The sequence below is a fragment of the Mobula hypostoma genome, chromosome 7, assembly GCF_963921235.1.
Source record: "Mobula hypostoma chromosome 7, sMobHyp1.1, whole genome shotgun sequence".
NCBI lineage: Eukaryota > Metazoa > Chordata > Chondrichthyes > Myliobatiformes > Myliobatidae > Mobula > Mobula hypostoma.
In genome coordinates, this window is record NC_086103.1 from 83,079,948 (window position 1) to 83,100,714 (window position 20,767).

The following is a 20,767-nucleotide window of genomic DNA, read 5'->3' on the forward strand; positions in this document are numbered from 1 at the left end:
CGCCTGCCACAAGCGGGGTTTCCCAGTGGCCAAGGACTATAATTCCCATTTGCATTCCCATTCCAGCATGTCGCTCAATGGCCTCTGTTTGTGTGAAGATGTGACCACCCTTAGGGTGAAGAGCAACACCTTGTATTCTGTCTGGGTACCCTGCAACCTGATGGCATGAATATTGATTTCTCCTTCCAGTAAATACATTCCTCCCACTCCCACCTCCTCAGTTCCCCAGTCTGACCTTTTACTTCTTCCACCTGCCTGTTACTTCCCCTGGATCCCCTCCTCCTTCCCTTTCCCTTTGGTCCACTCTCCTCTCCTATCAGATTCCTTCTTCTTCAGCCCCTCACCTTTCATCTCTGAATAGTGGGGTCAGGACAATGGAAGTAAATGTGCTCATACAGAACAAGGTAAACTTTTTAAGCCTACTCCAGCTCTCTGCATATCTCTGTGGTAGAGTGCTCTTAAAGACTATATCTTAGTACAGCAAAGCGTTGGAAAGGAGAAAGTGTAGATGAATTGGAATTCAAGTAAATGTCACCCATGGTCTTGTTGAAGGCAAAGTGACTGACATTGAGTCCCTTTTGCTAAATTCTTACATCAGTGCTTTGAGAGGATGAAGGCAGTGGAGAACTATCCCTTTAAATATCCAAACAGTCTGCTCACTGTTTAGCCTGACTTGTGGGGCATTATACTAAGGTGAGATGTTGCAGAAACTAGCCTTCAACATCCAATTAGCCCTGAGCAGGGAGAAGTAGTAATCAAAGGGCTTAGTTTTCCCACAAAATATTAAGGACATATTTCTCTTTCACTGTGCCTGGGAACCACCGCTGGTCCACATGATCATCACACTTGTGTGGAAATTCTATCCCAGAAAAATGTAATTGGGCCTGCAGCTGTATTCACTGATCATACTGTTACAATGAAGCAAGGCTGTGTTTCAGGTTGCACTAACATCCTTGGTGTCTGCTACAGTGGATACCAACACAATCCCCTCAAGGAATTAGCAGACTCTGCGGCACCGTTCAGTGATTATGGAAAGAACAAAAGGCAAGAAAGTTGATGAGGGAAATATATGCACCTAACATATATCTGGCAGCCAATGGATTCCAGAGAAACATTCTTTAGAGCTTTTAAAAATGTTTTGGAACTGACAGCTTGAGAATTGGCATCTTGAAGCATTTTGTCACAGCAGGCTGCTCATGGAAACTTACCAGATTCTGGCTGAGAAGCTCATAGTCAAAAATTTCCATTTCAAACTGTTCTGCCAGCTCTTTGCAGAGGTTCAAGGCTTCCTCCCACATCTAAAAGAGAAGCAGTCTCATTAGCAAGAGGTCTCTGAGCTGTGACCATTTCAGGTAGAGTAATTTAATGGAGGACTGGTGGGTGTATACATTAGTAAACCATTCCACTTCCTCTTACCACTTTTGCTCTATCTTTTCACCTCATATATTTGGGACTGAACATACATCTAACTAATGAAGAGCCTACTTTCAAATTAAAAGTGGATTTTGGGACGTACAATGTCTAGCATTGTGATTCTACAACTCATTATTATTTTGTAAGTTGTCAAACAGCTCTTCATTTTGTGGAGATTAGTTGTATCTCAGTTGAGGAAGAGTCCCTTACAGTGAGCAGGGCAGTGGAAAAAGAGAACTCCCTGCCAATATCTGTTTTGGGCAGGCTGGGAGATAGTTGGAGATATATAATAAAGAGTTGAAGAGAGCACAAGAAACCAGGAGATGGAGGAGGTAATTCCAAAACCACAAGCTATCACTCCAGAGTGCTGATGACCAATGGAATGATGCCCTACAGGAGGTGATGTCTTTCAGAGGTGATATTAAACAAGGGGCAGTGAGTATAAGAGTAAGGGAGTCATGTTGGAGCTCGATAAAACATTGGTTAGTCTGAACTTGGAGTATTGTGCACAATTCTCATCACCCATTGGAGGGAGGATGTGGAGGCTTAGGAAAGGGAGCAGAAGAGGTTTACTAGCATGCTGCCTGGTTTAGAGAGTATAAACTATAAGGAGAGGTTGGACATGTTGAATTGTTTCCTCTGGAACATTCAAAACTGAGAGGAGACCTGATATAAGTTTCTAAAATGATGACAGCTTATACAGGATGGACAGTCAAAACCTTTTTCCCAGTCGAAATGCCAAGTACTAGAGGACATGTATGTAAACTGAGTTCAAAGGAGATGTGTGGCACAAGTTTTTAACAGAGTGTTTGGAACAGGCTAACAGTGGTAGAGACAGAAGAAGATACACAAATGGTGTTTATGAGGCTGTTAGAAAGACAAATGAATATGCAGGGATTGAGAAGATCTAGATCTAGTCATAGAAAAGCACAGCACAGAAACAGGTCCTTCGGCCCACCTAGTCCATGCCGAAACCTTTTAAACTGCCTCCTCCTCCCATCAACCCGCACTGGCATCACAGCTCTCCATATCCCTACCATCCATGTACCTATCCAGACTTGTCTTAAATGTTAAAACCAAGCTGAAGAAATTTCATGTACATTTGTTCATGGACACTGAAGAAATCTACTTTACATGCAATGCACAGGAAAACCTGAACAGCTCAGGCAGAATCAATGGAAGGAAAAGAAAGTTCAAAGTTGCAGGTAAAGGCACTTTACCTGCATATCAACATTCTGATAAAGGATCTGCTTCCAGATAAATCATCTTGACCCAACATATTGTCTGTCTATTTCCCTCCATAGATGCTGCCTGACCCGTTGAGTTCCTCCAGCAGTTTGTGTGTTGCTCCGGATTCTAGCATTTGCAGTCTCTTGTATCTCCTTAGATACTTAGTGCAATTTGGCATTATGTTTGGAGTAGATATCATGGGAGAAAGAGCCTGTGTTGTGCTCTACTGTTCTATGTTCTGTGCTAAACTATGGCCATAACTGCCCTCTGAAGGAGGTATAAAGGCTCCCAAAGCACTAAAAGAACAATAGGAAAAAAACAAGAAAAGGGAGAAGGAAATCTCCCTGGTACACTGATCAATATTCATCTCTCAATACACGTCATTAAAACTAGGTTATCTTATCATCACCTGATTACACTTCGTGAGACCTTACTGATTTATAACTTGGTTGCTGAATTGAATGCAAATTTTAAGTGATTGCACTGCAACCATTTTTAATTGACTCATTTGGGTTCTGAGATTGTTGAGATGACTCTTCCAAGACTTTTTTCTTATTTTTTATTGCTTTCATTTTTTGTAACGATAGCTTAGTAATTTGTTGCTTTGGCCTGTCCATATATTTTTTGGCCTGAAAGGTTTCCCATGACTGTAACTGCAAAGATGGATTTATTGGTTGACTATATGCATTGCATTTTCACGTGTATGCAAGGTCATGGCTGCCAAGACTAGTAGTCCTTAGTGCTTAGATCAAGTTGAAATTACTGCCGAGAGTCCTAATTGCATCACTCATGCTGACTGGCACATGCTGGGCACAGAATTGTATCACTCTTATTTGCAGGCACATGTCAGGTGCAAGATTGTATTAACCATGCTGTTTGGCATATGTTTTGTCCAGAAATGTATCACCCATGCTGGCTGGCATATGTTGGCAAAATTGTCTTAGCCATCCTGATTGGCATATGTTTGGTCCTCAATTGTATCAGGATTGGTGCAGATTGGGTCCCAAAGCCTGCCTTATTAAATTTTCCTTTTTTTTCGCTTTGTCTTCTCCACCTAGTGAATGGCTTGTGTCTCTTTTAGCTACGTCAACAGTTTGGGGAATTAATTCACCCCCATAGACCCAACCAGAAATTTCTACTCTCCTTTCGAATCTCACGTGGAGGATACAACAATGAATAGAAAGACTGTATATAAACTGATACCAAGCAACATGGAAAAAATAAATAGAAACAGAATAGCAAGATTGCTTATAAAAACAGAAGCATTTCCATGAAGTGAACAAAAGCAGGTAGAATTTCACTTTCAGTTTGTCTGACTAGTAGCATAGTCATACCAGATCCTCAAGGGCAGTGCTCCCTGTGCAAATGGCTTATCCATTCTGAGGGTACAGCAACACTGAAAAAGTCACTGCGTCCACTGCCCGACAGTCCTTCAGGTCAGACACTAAACCAACATCCCATGGTCCTACTTGAAGAAGAGCTGTTAAGTTCTCTTGTATTCTTGATAACCTTCCACAATTTAGTATATTACACTAAAGCAAATTTTCTGACTGCCTTTTGTAAATCAAATGGCTGCCACTATAGCTAATAAAAACAATTAATTTTTGGACTTGATAAGGCCTTAAAGGAAAATCTCCAGAGGAACAAAATGTCTTTGTTTCCTTTAAAATGTTCATAGTAAAGACATAACTTAAATTATTTGTGTGTGCGTTAGTCACAGTGAAGAATACAGGGGCACGTGTTCCACCCTGCTAGACATCTGAATGAAGAAACTGACTGTAAGCTCAACCGAGGCCAGCAAACAGTTTTTTTGGTTATATTCTTTTTTTTGCAGTCTCGACATTCTCAAAATGCCAGCATTTATTATCTATTCCTGAATATCTTTTAACTGAATACCCATTTTCAGAGGGCACTTAAAAGAAAACTGCATTTGTGGTTCTGAAGTTGAGGCCAAACAAGGAAAGGACTGCAAAATTCACATTTTCTTACAACCGAAAAGGGGACTAATTGCCCCTTTGAGTCTTCACCAGGTTTCAAAACAGCCTATCAATCCTCTTCCCCCATTTACTTTCCTGTGACTTATTCTGTCACATGAAACCCTGATTGACTTTCCTCATACTCTCTTAAACTGGGGATAATTTACAACAGGCAACCATGGGAAAACCTGATAAAATTTGGCAGGAAACCTGGGAAAACCAACGGTATCATAGGGATTTTAAAAACGAAAACAACAGGGGATCTCCCATCCACTGCTACCAACCTTATAGTTTCCACACCTCGCACTTCCCGTTTCTACCTCCTACCCAAGATCCACAAACCTGCCCGTCCTGGCAGACCTATTGTCTCAGCTTGCTCCTGCCCCACCAAACTCGTTTCTGCATACCTCGACACGGTTTTATCACCCCTTGTTCAATCCCTTCCTACCTATGTTTGTGACACTTCTCACGCTCTTAAACTTTTCGATGATTTTAAGTTCCCTGGCCCCCACCTCTTTATTTTCACCATGGATGTTCAGTCCCTATATACTTCCATCCCCCATCAGGAAGGTCTCAAAGCTCTCCGCTTCTTTTTGGATTCCAGACCTAATCAGTTCCCCTCTACCACCACTCTGCTCTGTCTAGCGAATTAGTCCTTACTCTTAATAATTTCTCCTTTGGCTCCTCCCACTTCCTCCAAACTAAAGGTGTAGCTATGGGCACCCGTATGGGTCCTGGCTATGCTTGCCTTTTTGTTGGCTTTGTGGAACAATACCTATTCTGGTATCTGTCCCCCACTTTTCCTTCGCTACATCGACGACTGCATTGGCGCTGCTTCCTGCACGCATGCTGAGCTCGTTGACTTTATTAACTTTGCCTCCAACTTTCACTCTGCCCTCAAGTTTACCTGGTCCATTTCTGACACCTCCCTCCCCTTTCTAGATCTTTCTGTCTCTGTCTCTGGAGACAGCTTATCTACTGATGTCTACTATAAGCCTACTGACTCACACAGCTATCTGGACTATTCCTCTTCTCACCTTGTCTCCTGCAAAAATGCCATCCGCTTCTCGCAATTCCTCCGTCTCCACCGCATCTGCTCTCAGGATGAGGCTTTTCATTCCAGGACGAGGGAGATGTCCTTCTGTTTTAAAGAAAGGGGCTTCCCTTCCTCCAGTATCAACTCGGCTCTCAAACGCATCTCTCCCATTTCACGTACATCTGCTCTCACTCCATCCTCCCGCCACCTCACTAGTAATAGGGTTCCCCTTGTCCTCACCTACCATCCACCAGCCTCCAGGTCCAACATATTATTCTCTGTAACATCCGCCACCTCCAGTGGGATCCCACCACTAAGCACATCTTTCCCTCCCCTCATCTCTCTGCTTTCCACAGGGATCGCTCCCTACGCGACTCCCTTGTCCATTCGTTCCTCCCCATCCCTCCCTACTGATCTCCCTCCTGGCACTTATCCTTGTAAGCGGAACAAGTGCTACACATGCCTTTACACTTCCTCCCTTAACACCATTCAGGGCCCTAGACAGTCCTTCCAGGTGAGGCGACACTTCACCTGTGAGTCGGCTGGGGTGATATACTGCGTCCGGTGCTCCCGATGTGGCCTTCTATATATTGGCGAGACCCGACGCAGACTAGGAGACCACCTTGCTGAACACCTACGCTCTGTCCGCCAGAGAAAGCAGGATCTCCCAGTGGCCACACATTTTAATTCCACATCCCATTCCCATTCTGACATGTCTATCCACGGCCTCCGCTACTGTAAAGATGAAGCCACACTCAGGTTGGAGGAACAACACCTTATAGTCCGTCTGGGTAGCCTCCAACCTGATGGCATGAACGTCGACTTCTCTAACTTCCGCTAATGCCCCACCTCCCCCTCATACACCTTCCGTTATTTATTTTTATACACACATTCTTTCTCTCACTCTCCTTTTTCTCCCTCTGTCCCTCTGACTATACCCCTTGCCCATCCTCTGGGTTCCCCCACGCTTGTCTTTCTCCCCGGACCTCCTGTCCCATGATCCTCTCATATCCCTTTTGCCGATCACCTGTCCAGCTCTTGGCTCCATCCCTCCCCCTCCTGTCTTCTCCTATCATTTTCGATCTCCTCCTCCCCCTCCCACTTTCAAATCTCTTACTAACTCTTCCTTCAGTTAGTCCTGACGAAGGGTCTCGGCCTGAAACGTTGACTGTACCTCTTCCTAGAGATGCTGCCTGACCTGCTGCTTTCACCAGCAACTTTGATGTGTGTTGCTATCATAGGGATTATGTCTCATCTCCCCACAGACTGTTCCAAAGGCCAGGATCAAACTTGGCTCCCCAGAGTCACGAGGCAGCAGTACAAACTGTGTCACCACTGTGTCAGCAGCAACTTCACTCCGCAAAAGAAGATTAATAAACCAGACGGTTTTGTTTTGCAATAATTTTGTGTTGCTATGGTCATCATTATAAAATACTTGAGGCTACTTGCACGAAACAAGCACTTGTGGAAACAACATCACTGGTAGAGCAAGGGCAAGTCCAATATAGTTCCCTGTTCAATATTAAAGAGCACATTTTCAATCCAGGTCCCCGTATTGATGAAGGCTTTGTAAGAAACTGCTTCTGTTTACATTCACAACAGCCACATTGTTAGAAGTGAAATATAGAACATATCCATATAACATAGGATGTTGCTTAATGTTAAAGCTTGAAGAACCAGCCCAACTTCAATGCCCCTCCCCTCAACCTGAGAGGACATGGGCTTGAGACTGTGTATCCAAGATGAGGGCGTGATTCATTTTGCAGCAATAACATTCCTCACGGTTACAAATTTTAAATTAAACACAATGACTTGTCCTGCTCAGGGAAGGTTCAAGCACAAGCACTTACACTCACCTTTCCCTTGTCAAAGTAATTAATGATGGTTTTGTACAGGTTCTCTTTCAGCTGACGCTGCGTTTGCGAAATCTGAAAATCTCTCGGCATAACGTGGGATGTACATTGCTCATCAGACCACTAAAGCAGAGAATAAAAACTGAGTCAGTCCTCATAAGTTTCTTGAATCCACTGCCTGTAAGTCTTTTTTTTTGAGTGTGACAATCCTTTTCATTTTAATTCTTCCTTCCCCAAGTTCTAGATTTCAACACAACAGCTCCAGCCAAGAGTGCACTGTTCTTAGGATAATATTGCTTGTGAAATGCTTCATCACCATATTGTACCATATCTAAAGATGAATAATTAGTTCTTTAGTGTAGTGTGCGACTATCTCTTCCTACTCATTACCCTCCTGCAGGTTTACCTGTTGCCTATACACATTGAAACATTATTCCCATAAATCAACATTTATTTTCAAATGTAACATTGTTAAAATAATCATAAATCATGAAATTAGTAACATAAAATACTAATATTGTTAAAATAATCCTAAAATTGACCCCATTCGGGATGCACGGGGGCCCCCCAGGGTTGTTCTCAGTGCACTACTGTTCACTCTGCTGACCCACAACTGTGCTGCAACACACAGCTCGAACCACATCATCAAGTTCGCCGATGACACAACCACAGTCAGTCTCATTAGCAAGAACGATGAGTCAGCATACAGAGAGAAGGTGCAGCGGCTAACGGACTGGTGCAGAGCCAATAACCTGTCTCTGAATGTGAACAAAACAAAACAGATGTTTGTTGACTTCAGGAGAGCACGGAGCGACCATTCCCTGCTGAACATTGACGGCTCCTCCGTTGAGATCGTTAAGAGCACCAAATTTCTTGGTGTTCACCTGGTGGAGAATCTCACCTTGTCCCTCAACACCCGCTCCATAGCCAAGAAAGTCCAGCAGCATCTCTACTTTCTGCAAAGTCTGAGAAAAGTTCATCTCCCACCCCCCCCATCCTCCCCACATTCAATACAGAGGATGTATCGAGAGCATCCTGAGCAGCTGCATCACTGCCTGGTTCGGAAATTTCACCGTCTTGGATCGCAAGACCCTGCAGTGGATAGTGAGGTCAGCTGAGAAGATCATTGGGGTCTCTCTTCCTGCTATTACAGATATTTACACTACATGCTGCATCCGTAAAGCCAACAGCATTGTGAAGGACCCCACGCACCCCTCATACAAACTCTTCTCCCTCCTGCCATCTGGCAAAAGGTACCAAAGCTTTCAGGCTCTCACGCCCAGACTGTGCAACAGTTTCTTCCCCCAAGCCATCACACTCCTTAATACCCAGAGTCTAGACTGACATCTACATCATTTATTATTATATTGTAATTTGTCCTCTACTGTGCCTGTTGTCTTGTTTATTAATTATTGTACTGCCCTGCACTGTTTTGTGCACTTTATGTAGTCCTGTGTAGGTCTGTAGTCTAGTGTAGTTTTTGTGTTGTCTTAGGTAGCCTAGTGTAGCCTTGTATTGTCTCACTTAGTCTACTGTAATTTTGTGTTGTTCCATGTAGCAGCAGCGTCCTGGAGCAACATTGTTTCGTTTTTACTGTGTGCAGTACCAGCAGTTTATGGTCGAAATGACAATAAAAAGCAACTTGACTTGACTTGACTTGACATTCATTCTGCTTATCACCTGGAGCACAACCTCATTTCAATGGCTACTCTATCTGGTGTAAACTAAACACTGGCTAACCCATTGTGTTCCTCCCATTGTCTCCAAGATGTTTCATTTTTTTAGTCTATAAAGGAGCTTACTGTTCTTACTGAATCACATTTGGCAGCTAAAGTAAGAATCACTTATTAGTAATTTCATGATTAACCAATTTCTGAATTTTAATGAAGGAACATTAAAAAGAGATGGTTAAAACACTGGGGAAAATCTGAAAACAAGAAATCCTCCTGTAAACCAAAATATACCTTTCAGGAAACCATCTATAGGTAATGACAAACTCCTGAAGACCACTGTGAATATTGACAGACTCCCTGAAGAGTCCTGTAAATAAGGGCTCTATAAATACTGACACTTTGAAAGGCGACCTATGTAAATACTAACATATTAAATGGATTTTTCAGTATATACTTACATATTCCCTGGATATTACTGTTAGTACTGAAATACTCTTTGAAAATCAACACAAATGCAGACAAATTGCCTGAAGATCTCTATACACAATGCCAGTTTCCGGAGATCTCCAAAAATACTGACCCACTCCCTGAAAATCTCGGCAAATACCGATACATCCCCTGGAAAATGTTCTCTGTATGTATAACACATTCATAGGAGAACTGCATAAATACTGACACACTCCTTAAGGATTCTTGGAAATACTGACACTCCCTAGGCAGCTCACAAATACTGCAGCATTCCCTGGAGACCAGTGCAAATACTGCCCCATTCACTGACGATCTCTGTAAATGTAGCGGCTATTTGAAAAACAACCAAAACTGCTGAGAGACTGAGTGAAGGAAATGACACTGTGTGAGCCACCTCCAAACAACTAAGTTCCAAATCGAGAAAAGGTACATTCAATTCTTTATTACAAAACCAGCAAAGCCAAATGACCTTATATTGCTTTAAAAGCTAATGAAACAAGCATAATTAGTGTAAAAAGTGAAATAAGCAGTCAATAAAAAATATCCAACCTCTGCTTAGTCTCTATCTCTAACTAAACTAATGGCTTTACTTCTACCACGTCCCAACACGTGACGAATTACTGAAATCCAAAATAAAACACAGGCAACACAGACAGACAGGAAATAATTACATGGCCTCTACAGTAAATTCAGTCAAACTTCTTAAATATCCCTGTAAACATTGACATTTTAGCTACAGGCTCCCTTAAATATTAACATAATCCTTGGAAACATCTATAATACCGGCACATTTTTTGAAATGTCTTTTCTATTTTTTAAGTATTAGGTAGATTTGAAAAGAGCTATTACACTATTTCTCCAACATAATTCCTAAAGATGTTTGCGTACCTGCAGAGGTTATGCAGATGCAGCACCTGCCACTAGTCCACAGCAGTGACCCCCTGGGTACTCATGACATTTATTCAGCATCTCAATTTTGAGCTGTTGGTCTGTGGCTTCTCGCACTGTCACAATGAGGTTAATACAAGCTTCAGCAACAACATTTTGTCTTCCATCTGAGCACGTTGCAATCTTCTGAACTCTATATTGAAATCTCCTAATTTAGCATCTGACTTTTCTTTCGTGTTCGGTAACTGATCTTTTCTGTCTCAGTTTTTTTCCCATTTAGTATAGTCTATCCTGTGAAGCATGTCCCGAACCAAGTGATGTTGATAAAAGGTATAATTTGATCATAACTGACTCATAACTGCTACATTAATTTATTCTGGTGTCTTTCCCCTTCCTTTCCAGTCCTGAAGAAGGGTGTCAGCCCAAAACCTTAACTGTTAATTCTTTTCCAAAGATGCTGCCGGACTTGCTGGGTCCCTCCAGCATTTTGTGTGTATTGCTCTAGAATTCCAGCACATGCAGAATCTCTTGTGTTTATGATTAACTCATTTGTCTTCACCCATCAGAGGCACTTCCTTTGTCCAACCCATCATTCCCCCACCTTTTATTCCCCTGAAGACTAAACTGTTTTCCCTTTATTCTGGAGCTGCAGCATTAACTGATCCTCTTTTCCTAGATGCTGTCTGGCCCTGCTGAGAATTTTCAGTATCATATGATTTTATTTCTTGAAGAGAACAAGGATGGCATCTTGAGAGAAGAAAGCCAAATGGCCCCCTTTATTTTGCTCTCTCTTATGTACATCAGTGAATCAATTGCAGAGGTTTGAAGTTGCATCATTCAATGATTTGCACCAGGTAGGAGTTTCTTGAAGAGTCAAGAGCAAACTACTACAAAAACAAATATAATTCTGTCAGGCCATTTGACCTTTCATGCAGCTACTGCGATAAAACTCTGCTTCCTCACATCCCATATCCCTACAAACCTCATGTTCATAGCAATCAAGGCCGACATCCCATATCCCTAATGAACCTCATGTTCATTGCAATCAAGTCTGGACATCCCATGTCCCTAATAAACCAAGGCTGTGGAAAATAATGTAAGTACAATGAAACTTAGGATAAAAAATAACAGATAAGTTCATAAGGACAGGTTAAAAATAGAACACTTCTGAACAATACCTCATTGAAATCCAACATAGTTTAGTTATTAAGTTGTTAAGATGTAGAGAATTTGTTCCTCAGTGAGTACAGGAGGCATTGTCTGCTAACACACAGAGTGATTGCATGAATAAATACAAACCAATATCATTCTTTAGCAAAACTGGGAAGAGAAATTTCATACCAATGTTGGCAGAAACCTGGAATTCTTTCCCTAAAAAATCTGTGGATAACAGGACAGTTTGTGATTCTGCAATGACATTAATAGAGTTTTGCAGGGAAGAGTGTCGATGAATATTGAATAAAGCCGAAGAGCTACAGTTAAAATGGAGATCAATGTCAGATTAAGTTTGGCTTGCTACTATTAATGGTATATTTTTATGGACCAAGCATCCTAAAATCATTTAATAAGCAGTTGAATGCAACACACACAGAACACTGGAGGAACTCAGTAGGTTAGGCAGCATCTATGGAAAAGGGTAAACAGTTAATGTTTCAAGCCGAAACATCCTCTACTCTGTTCCTTAGATGCTGCTTGATCTGCTGAGTTTCTCCAGCATTCTGTTTGTTGCTTTGGATTTCCAGCATCTGCAGCATTTTTCATGTTTGTAATACACTGTAAAATACAAGTCATACCTGCTAAATATCTTATGGATATCATAGTTGATACCAACATAAACATAGAAAACAGGTGCAGGAGTAGGCCATTCGGCCCTTCGAGCCTGCACCGCCATTCAGTATGATCATGGCTGATCATCCAACTCAGAACCCTGTACCAGCCTTCCCTCCATACCCCCTGAGCCCTTTAGCCACAAGGGCCATATCTAACTCCCTCTTAAATATAAACAATGAACTGGCCTCAACTGTTTCCTGTGGCAGAGAATTCGACAATTCACCACTCTCTGTGGGAGGAAGTTTTTCCACATCTCGGTCCTAAAAGGCTTTCCCTTTATCCTCAAACTGAGACCCCCCCTTATGGACTTCCCCAATATCGGGAACAATCTTCCTGCATCTAGCCTGTCCAATCCCTTTAGGATTTTATACGTTTCAATATTATCTCCCCTCAATCTTCTAAATTTCAATGAGTATAAGCCTAGTTGATCGAATATGAAAGTCCTGCCATCCCAGGAATCAATCTGGTGAACCTTCTTTGTACTCCCTCTATGGCAAGGATGTCTTTCCTCAGATTAGGGGACCAAAACTGCACACAATACTCCAGGTGTGGTCTCACCAAGGCCTTGCACAACTGCAGTAGTACCTCCCTGCTCCTGTACTCGAATCCTCTTGCTATAAATGCCTGCATACCATTCACCTTTTTCACCGCCTGCTGTACCTGCATGCCCACCTTCAATGACTGGTGTATAATGACACTCAGGTCTCGTTGCACCTCCCCTTTTCCTAATTGGCCACCATTCAGATAATAATCTGTTTTCCTGTTTTTGCCACAAAAGTGGATAACCTCACATTTATCCACATTAAATTGCATCTGCCATGAATTTGGTCACTCACCTAACCTATCCAAGTCACCCTGCATCCTCTTAGCATCCTCCTCACAGCTAACACTGCCGCCGAGCTTTGTGTCATCCGCAAACTTGAGATGCTGCATTTAATTCCCTCATCTAAGTCATTAATATATATTGTAAACAACTGGGGTCCCAGCACTGAGCCTTGCGGTACCCCACTAGTCACTGCCTGCCATTCTGAAAAGGTCCCGTTTATTCCCACTCTTTGCTTCCTGTCTGCCAAACAATTCTCTATCCACATCAATACCTTACCCCCAATACTGTGTGCTTTAAGTTTGCACACTAATCTCCTGTGTGGGACCTTGTCAAAAGCCTTTTGAAAATCCAAATATACCACATCCACTGGTTCTCCCCTATCCACTCTACTAGTTACATCCTCAAAAAATTCTATGAGATTCGTCAGACATGATTTTCCTTTCACAAATCCATGCTGACTTTGTCCGATGATTTCACCGCTTTCCAAATGTGCTGTTATCACATCTTTGATAACTGACTCTAGCATTTTCCCCACCACTGATGTTAGGCTAACCGGTCTATAATTCCCCGGTTTCTCTCTCCCTCCTTTTTTAAAAAGTGCGGGTTACATTAGCCACCCTCCAATCCTCAGCAACTAGTCTAGAATCTAAGGAGTTTTGAAAGATTATCACTAATGCATCCACTATTTCTTGGGCTACTTCCTTAAGCACTCTGGGGTGCAGACCATCTGGCCCTGGGGATTTATCTGCCTTTAATCCCTTCAATTTACCTAACATCACTTCCCTACTAACATGTATTTCCCTCAGTTCCTCCATCTCACTGGACCCTCTGTCCCCTACTATTTCCAGAAGATTACTTAAGTCCTCCTTAATGAAGACAGAACCAAAGTAGTTGTTCAATTGGTCTGCTATGTCTTTGCTCCCCATAATCAAATCACCTCTTTCTGTCTGTAGGGGACCTACATTTTTCTTAACCAATCTTTTTCTTTTCACATATCTATAAAAGCTTTTACGGTCAGTTTTTATGTTCCCTGCCAATTTTCTGTCATAATCTTTTTTCCCCTTCCTAATTAAGCCCTTTGTCCTCCTCTGCTGGACTCTGAATTTCTCCCAGTCCTCAGGTGAGCCACTTTTTCTGGCTAATTTGTATGCTTCTTCTTTGGAATTGATACTATCCCTAATTTCCCTTGTCAGCCACGGGTGCACCACCTTCCTTGATTTATTCTTTTGCCAAACTGGGATGAACAATTATTGTAGTTCATCCATGCGATCTTTAAATGCTTGCCATTGCATATCCACCGTCAACTCTTTAAGTGTCATTTGCCAGTCTGTCTTAGCTAATTCATGTCTCATACCTTCAAAGTTACCCTTCTTTAAGTTCAGAACCTTTGTTTCTGAATTAAGTATGTCACTCGCCATCTTAATGAAGAATTCCACCATATTATGGTCACTCTTACCCAAGGGCCCTCTCACGACAAGATTGCTCTCTAGTTGGTTCCTCGACATGTTGGTTCAAAAAACCATCCCGCATACATTCCAAGAAATCCTCTTCCTCAGCACCCTTACCAATTTGGTTCACCCAATCTATATGTAGATTGAAGTCACCCATTATAACTGATAGTTATTAGAATATTACCATATTCAGTATGATCACCATTTCAGAGTCACTCCCATTTCATCTGTCATTGAAAACACTGATGCTGTGGTGACAAGGCCTTAATAATCTTCCTGAGCTGAGAGTTGTAAGACGCTAGTGTCAAATGACTACCAGGTGGCCCACCTCCCTTTGTGCACCAGTTTAAATCTCATGGCGGATGTGCAAGAATCAAAATATATGCTGTTATCGGAATCTGGATCCTTGGATTTCCGCAGTTTCTTTCTCCTCGACATTTAGAGATCTCTGTCAGGTTGCTAGTACATTATATAGTCACAACAAAAAAGTCGTCTTCTGACATAAATGTGTTGACACCTTTATATTGCATGCTCAGTGCTAATGACCAGAGTTGAACATTTCAACAACTATCTTCTTGAGCCCTAAGTGAATGTTCTTCCTCACTTTCTCCGTATGCGGCTCATTTTTTTTTACCTTGATTTAATTAGAATATTTGATTCTTTTCCTATCTTTACAGCAGGTGCCATGAAGTTGTAATTTGCAAGGAATGTTCCTAACCTTGAGCAGCTTAGCGTGCAAGAGCAGTGTATACGCAGCCTCAGTGTAGTTCTCACATTCCAGGTGCAGATCGCGAAGCTTGTACAGATACCTGTAGAGCACAAACAAAACTCTGAGCAATGCTGAAGATTACAATATTCTCCCTATAATTACTAAGCAGTAATTAACTTCAGAAAAATTTAACAAATTATATGATTTTGATGTTTACAATAATCAATACTGTCAAAATAACATTCATTAGTGAACATAATTTTTCCCACAGGTTGCAGGACTAGGATAATATTTAGTAATAGGGCTTAGTAGAGTGACTTGCTAACGATTAGAAATTATTGTCACTGAACTTGATGTGTGAAGGCCTAATGAGCTCATCTTGTCTTCCCCTCATTTATTTTAAATAGATTCCTGTATTCAGTAAAATGGCAAAGGAACTAATCTAAAAGAAATTTCTTGAGACCATTCATGATAATATCACTACATTTGATTTTTATTTAATGTATTGCTTATTCTGGAAGCCCCCAGGTCTCTATAAAATCGTATTAGCATCTGCTGTTTTAGAAAGCAAAAACAACAACAAAACATGGATGCTGGAAATCCGAAATAAAAACAGCCAACAGGTTAGCAGTATCTATGGAGAGAGAAAAACGGAGCTAACATCTTGGTTTGATGACTATTTAGCAAATCTTATGAAGAGGCATCAATCTGAAATAATAGCAGTGTTAGGCCATTCGGCCAATTGGATCCGCTTCACCATTCGATCATTACTGATTTAATTTCTCTCTCAACTCCATCTTCTGCCTCTGCCCCATAACTTTTGACGCCCTGACCAATCAAGAGCCTATCAATTTTTACTTTAAATATACCCAATGACTTTGCCTCCCCTCCACAGCTGCGTTTGGCAATGAATTCCACACATTGACCAACCTCTGGGTGAAGAAATTTCTCCTCATTTCTACTCTAAAGGACTTCTTTCTATTCTGAGGTTAAGGTTGATCCCTAAACCATCAAAGGGTCCTCATATTTTAACTTTTCAATTCCTGGGATCATCCTTCTAAACTTCCAGTGGATCCTCTCCAACATCCTTTCTTAGATATGGGAACCAAAACTGCTCACAATAATCCAAATACTAGTTTTGGAGTTTTCTTTCTCTCCAGAGAGGCTTCTTAAACTTTTGAGCATTTCCAGCAATTTTATTTTTTGCTATTTTATCATAATGTAGAAGAAGACTCATTGACCTATTGAATCTTTTTATGTTGGCTCTCAGGGAAATCCTATTCTCCCACTTTCTTTCAGGTAAGCTATTCTCTTTCACATGCCCATCAATTCCCAGTGGTTCTTCTACTGCCAACTTACACTGGAGGTAATCTACAACAGCCAACTCGATGACTGCCCTTAGGACATGTGAGGAAACTGTGGTACGCAGAGGAAACTCGCGTGGTCACAAGAAAAATGTGCAAATTCCACACAGGCACGATCGAACTCAGGATTCTGGAGTTGTGAGGCTGCAGCAGTGCATTTCTACTTTATAACAGAAGTTTATAACCTTGAACAGTTTAGCATGTTTCTTTTATCCTGTATCTTCCTTGGTCTTCCCTTTCACCACCGATATTTTTATGATTCCAGGCTGCAACTCTCTCATCTCCTAACATCATAGAGTTAGAAAGGCATTGAGATGGTGTACAGGAGTGAGATACTTCAATTGGTTGAGTGATGTCATAACAACAATCTTACACCCTATGTCAGAAAGACCGAGGAGTTCACTGTGGACTCCAGAAAGCAATTTATAAAAACATGCTCCAGTCCTCATTGCAGGGTCAGTGGTAAAAAGGGTGAGCAGCTTTAAATTCTTGGGGGTCAATATTTTTTGAGGATCTGTTCTGGGTCCAATAAATTGATGGAGTCACGAAGAAGATGCACTGATGCCTGTACTTCAGAAGATTTGGTGTGTCGTCAAAGACACTTCCAACTGTCTATAGATGTACAGTGGAGAGCATTCTGACTGGTTGTATCACAGCCTAGTATGGAGGGTCCAATGCACAAGATCACAAGGGGCTGCAAAATTGAAGACTCAGCTATTACCACCCTTAAGGACATCTTCAAGAATGGTCCATGAACCTATGAATACAACCTCATTATTCGTTTTATTTGCACTTCTTATTTATTTTGTAACTAATACCAATTTCATGTATTTACAATGTACTGCTGCTGCTAAACAATAAATTTCACATCCTTTAAGACTGATATACTGGCTTTGGAGGCAGTGCAGAGGAGGTTCACCAAGTTGATTCCAAGGGGTTAACCTATGAGGAGAGATTGAGTTGACTGGGACTATACTCTCTGGAATTCAGAAGAATGAGAGGGGATCTTATAGAAACATACAACATTTTGAAAGGGATAGATAAGGTAGAAGTAGGAAAGTTGTTTCCATTGGTAGGTGAGACTAGAACTAGGGGACATTGCCTCAAGTTTCAGGGGAGAAGATTTAAGACGGAGATGAGGAGAAACTGTTTTTCCCAGAGAGTGGTGAATCTGTGAAATTCTCTGCCCAGGGAAGCAGTTGAGGCTTCTTCACTAAATATATTTAAGATACAGTTACATAGATTTTTACATAGTAGGGGAATTAAGGGTTATGGGGAAAAGGCAGGTAGATGGAGCTGAGTTTACGGACAGATCAGCCATGATCTTATTGAATGGCGGGGCAGGCTCGATGGGCCAGATGGCCTACTCCTGCTCCTATTTCTTATGTTCTTATGATACTAAACCTCATTCTGATTCTGATAGAGTTGTACAGTAAGGAAGCAGACCCTTCAGCTGACTTGTCCATGCTAATGGGAATACCTATCCACGCTAATTCCATTTTCCTGCATTTGGCCTATATCCTGCTTCCGTTCCTATCCAAATTCTTTCTCCTCATCTGGCAGTTTGTTCTATACTCGTCACCCTCTGTTTGGAAAAACTTGTCTCTTAGATCTCCTTTAAATATTTCCTCTCTCACCTTAAAGTAACTCCTCTGGTTTAACATTCCTTTGACTTTGGAAAAAAAGACTCTAAAATCCTCGCTCTCTATGCCCCACATAATTTTATAGATCTCAATAAGATCATCACTCAGCCTCCTTTGCTCCAGTGAGAACAACCCTAGCTTATCCAACCTCTACCTGCAACTAAAATCTCCCATTAAAGTTAATATCCGATGAATGTCTTCTGCATTCTTTCTGGTGGTATCACATGCTTTCCATAGAATGGAGACAAAAACTGTACACAATATTCCAAGTGTGGCCTAAACGAAGTATTTTATAGTTGCAATACGATGTCTGTACTCTTATACTTAATACCCCTGCCTATGAAAGCAAGCAAGCTTCTGCCCTACCTACCAGTGTGGCCATTTTCAGGGAGCTATAACGTTGCACCCCAAGATCTCCCTGTATATCAGTGATTCTAAACTCATTGATTTTACTCTGTATGTCCAGGCAGTATTAGATGACACAAAATCTACTGGCCCACAACCCAATAATTGACAAGCTTTCAGCTGGAACACAGCCTGGCCATCAAAAACCCAAGGGAACATAAGCCTAGAATATGCAACTAATCCTCAAAATCCAACGCAACCATCTAAATTTATAAGTTTCAAAATCTACCAAGACCAACAGATTCCTTCAGAAGTTCAGTGCTCAAAATATTTGATTGATGTTCAGTACACAGAAAAATATGGTTCAAAAGCTAAGAATATTCTGGCAATAGACAGGAGGGACTGCTCTTATGAAAAGAAAGATCAGCTCACTTTTCAAAGCCTTGGAGATGTTATTTCAGCATCTTCCGATTATTATTCAATCTTGTACTTGGTTCTCATCAGTTATGAGGAGGTTTGGGAATTGCAGTCAAGGATCAATTCTACTAGATGTTAACTGTTTCTGAATTTGATACATGTGAGGTGGTTTACTAGGTCATGTAAATGTGAATCAGATGTTCATGACAAATTTTACCAATTTTAATGTCATCAAATGTCAAAGAAAATCTGACATTAATTTGCATAGGAGACATTAGGGCAGTTTCTGATTTTAGGGAGACTTTAAGGTTTTAAAGGTGGAATGCATGATGTGAAGTTTGTGGAAAGGAGACTATTTTAGGGAGTTAAAGGCACGGACATCAATGGACTGCAGAAATTTGCTAAGATTAGGAAAGTAAGACAATGGAGAGATTTGGAAGCAATAGTTGTAGTTTTAAGATCAGTGTTCCTGAGAATTGAGATAAACTCATGCAGAGACAGATCAGTTCAAAGGAAGATCATCACATTTAAGAACAAGGACAAAAATAACTGTGGCTCTCTGTGTAGATACACCTGATAACAGAATCACGAGCTAATACTCTTCAAGAGGAAGTCAGTCTATTTCCTAATACACATAGTGAGGGAAGGAGGATTTAATTTATTTGCTTACTTAATGTTTTTCATGTGACTTGTAATGCATATCTTCTCCCTCACCTTAAAATGCATCTCAGCACTCTAAGTTTTCGGCACAAGGGGTTGCTGCTTTAGGAAAATAAGTTTGAGCTTATATAAGAGCTTGGGATAAGATAGGAAATGTTTCTTAAGTAAGGGGTTTAAAAAGTTGCAATTCTATTCCCCATGAACTTAGAATAATCAGACAATATATAAACATAAGTATGGATTTATAGGCTCTAACTGTTTCACAGGATTTGGAGAATTGAAGTGATATTGAAGTTTACTTTCTGAAAGTCCGGGCTGGCTTGAGAGGAATTATGGATTATCACTGCTCCTATTTTCTTATGACCTATGGTCCGAACTGAAGTTAGTAAACCCATATTAGTGTTTATACCGTGCTGCTGGAGAAATGCTATGCTTCAAGAGTGGGCACCAGAATTGCGACAACTGTACTCTTCAAATTGTCTGAACCTGTCACAGTTGAGCAGCTGACAAATTGTAGTTCACCCTGACGGGATTGCAAGGTTGAAGAATTAACTGTCAGGAATTTAAGGTAAAGGTATAAATATACTATGTTTGGAAAAGTATCCAGATAAAACATTTTATTCTGGAAACTGGACAAGGTAACACTCTCTTTTTAGCTGCTAACAGCACAATACTTTTTTTTAAATCCAGAGGTGACACCTTGCAAATTGCACAGTGTGAGCTACAACTTACTGAGAGTGGCATTCAGCTCCTGAGATACTGATTTAATGAACTTACCTGTGTTAACATAGTGTCCATCACTATGGTTGCCCATAACATGTGGTTGGGAACCTCAGGTCATGAGACCAAGTAGGTGAAGATCCTACTATCAGAGGGTCTTCAAAGACATAACACCCTACTGGGCCTCTCTGATGCATGATGCTTTCAAAGGTTCAGTTCTTCCAAGACTAATACAACTGAATTATATGACAATCTTATCCCCCCC

General features: G+C 41.2%; 1 protein-coding gene and 1 long non-coding RNA gene across 3 annotated transcripts in view; one reads left to right on the plus strand and one right to left on the minus strand.

Annotated features, from left to right (window-relative positions):
- Window positions 1-20,767, minus strand: part of LOC134349413 (dedicator of cytokinesis protein 2-like) — a 732,270-nt gene that overhangs the window by 85,961 nt on the left and 625,542 nt on the right. The window contains exons 37-39 of the mRNA XM_063053680.1: window positions 15,363-15,453; window positions 7,512-7,631; window positions 1,209-1,298 (exon numbers count right to left, since the gene is read on the minus strand). Of these exons, the coding sequence (XP_062909750.1) occupies window positions 1,209-1,298; window positions 7,512-7,631; window positions 15,363-15,453 (301 nt within the window). The remainder of the gene's footprint in view (window positions 1-1,208; window positions 1,299-7,511; window positions 7,632-15,362; window positions 15,454-20,767) is intronic.
- The window catches only part of LOC134349415 (uncharacterized), a 194,429-nt gene that overhangs the window by 76,532 nt on the left and 97,130 nt on the right, over window positions 1-20,767 (plus strand). The gene's annotated exons all lie outside the window — the stretch shown is intronic.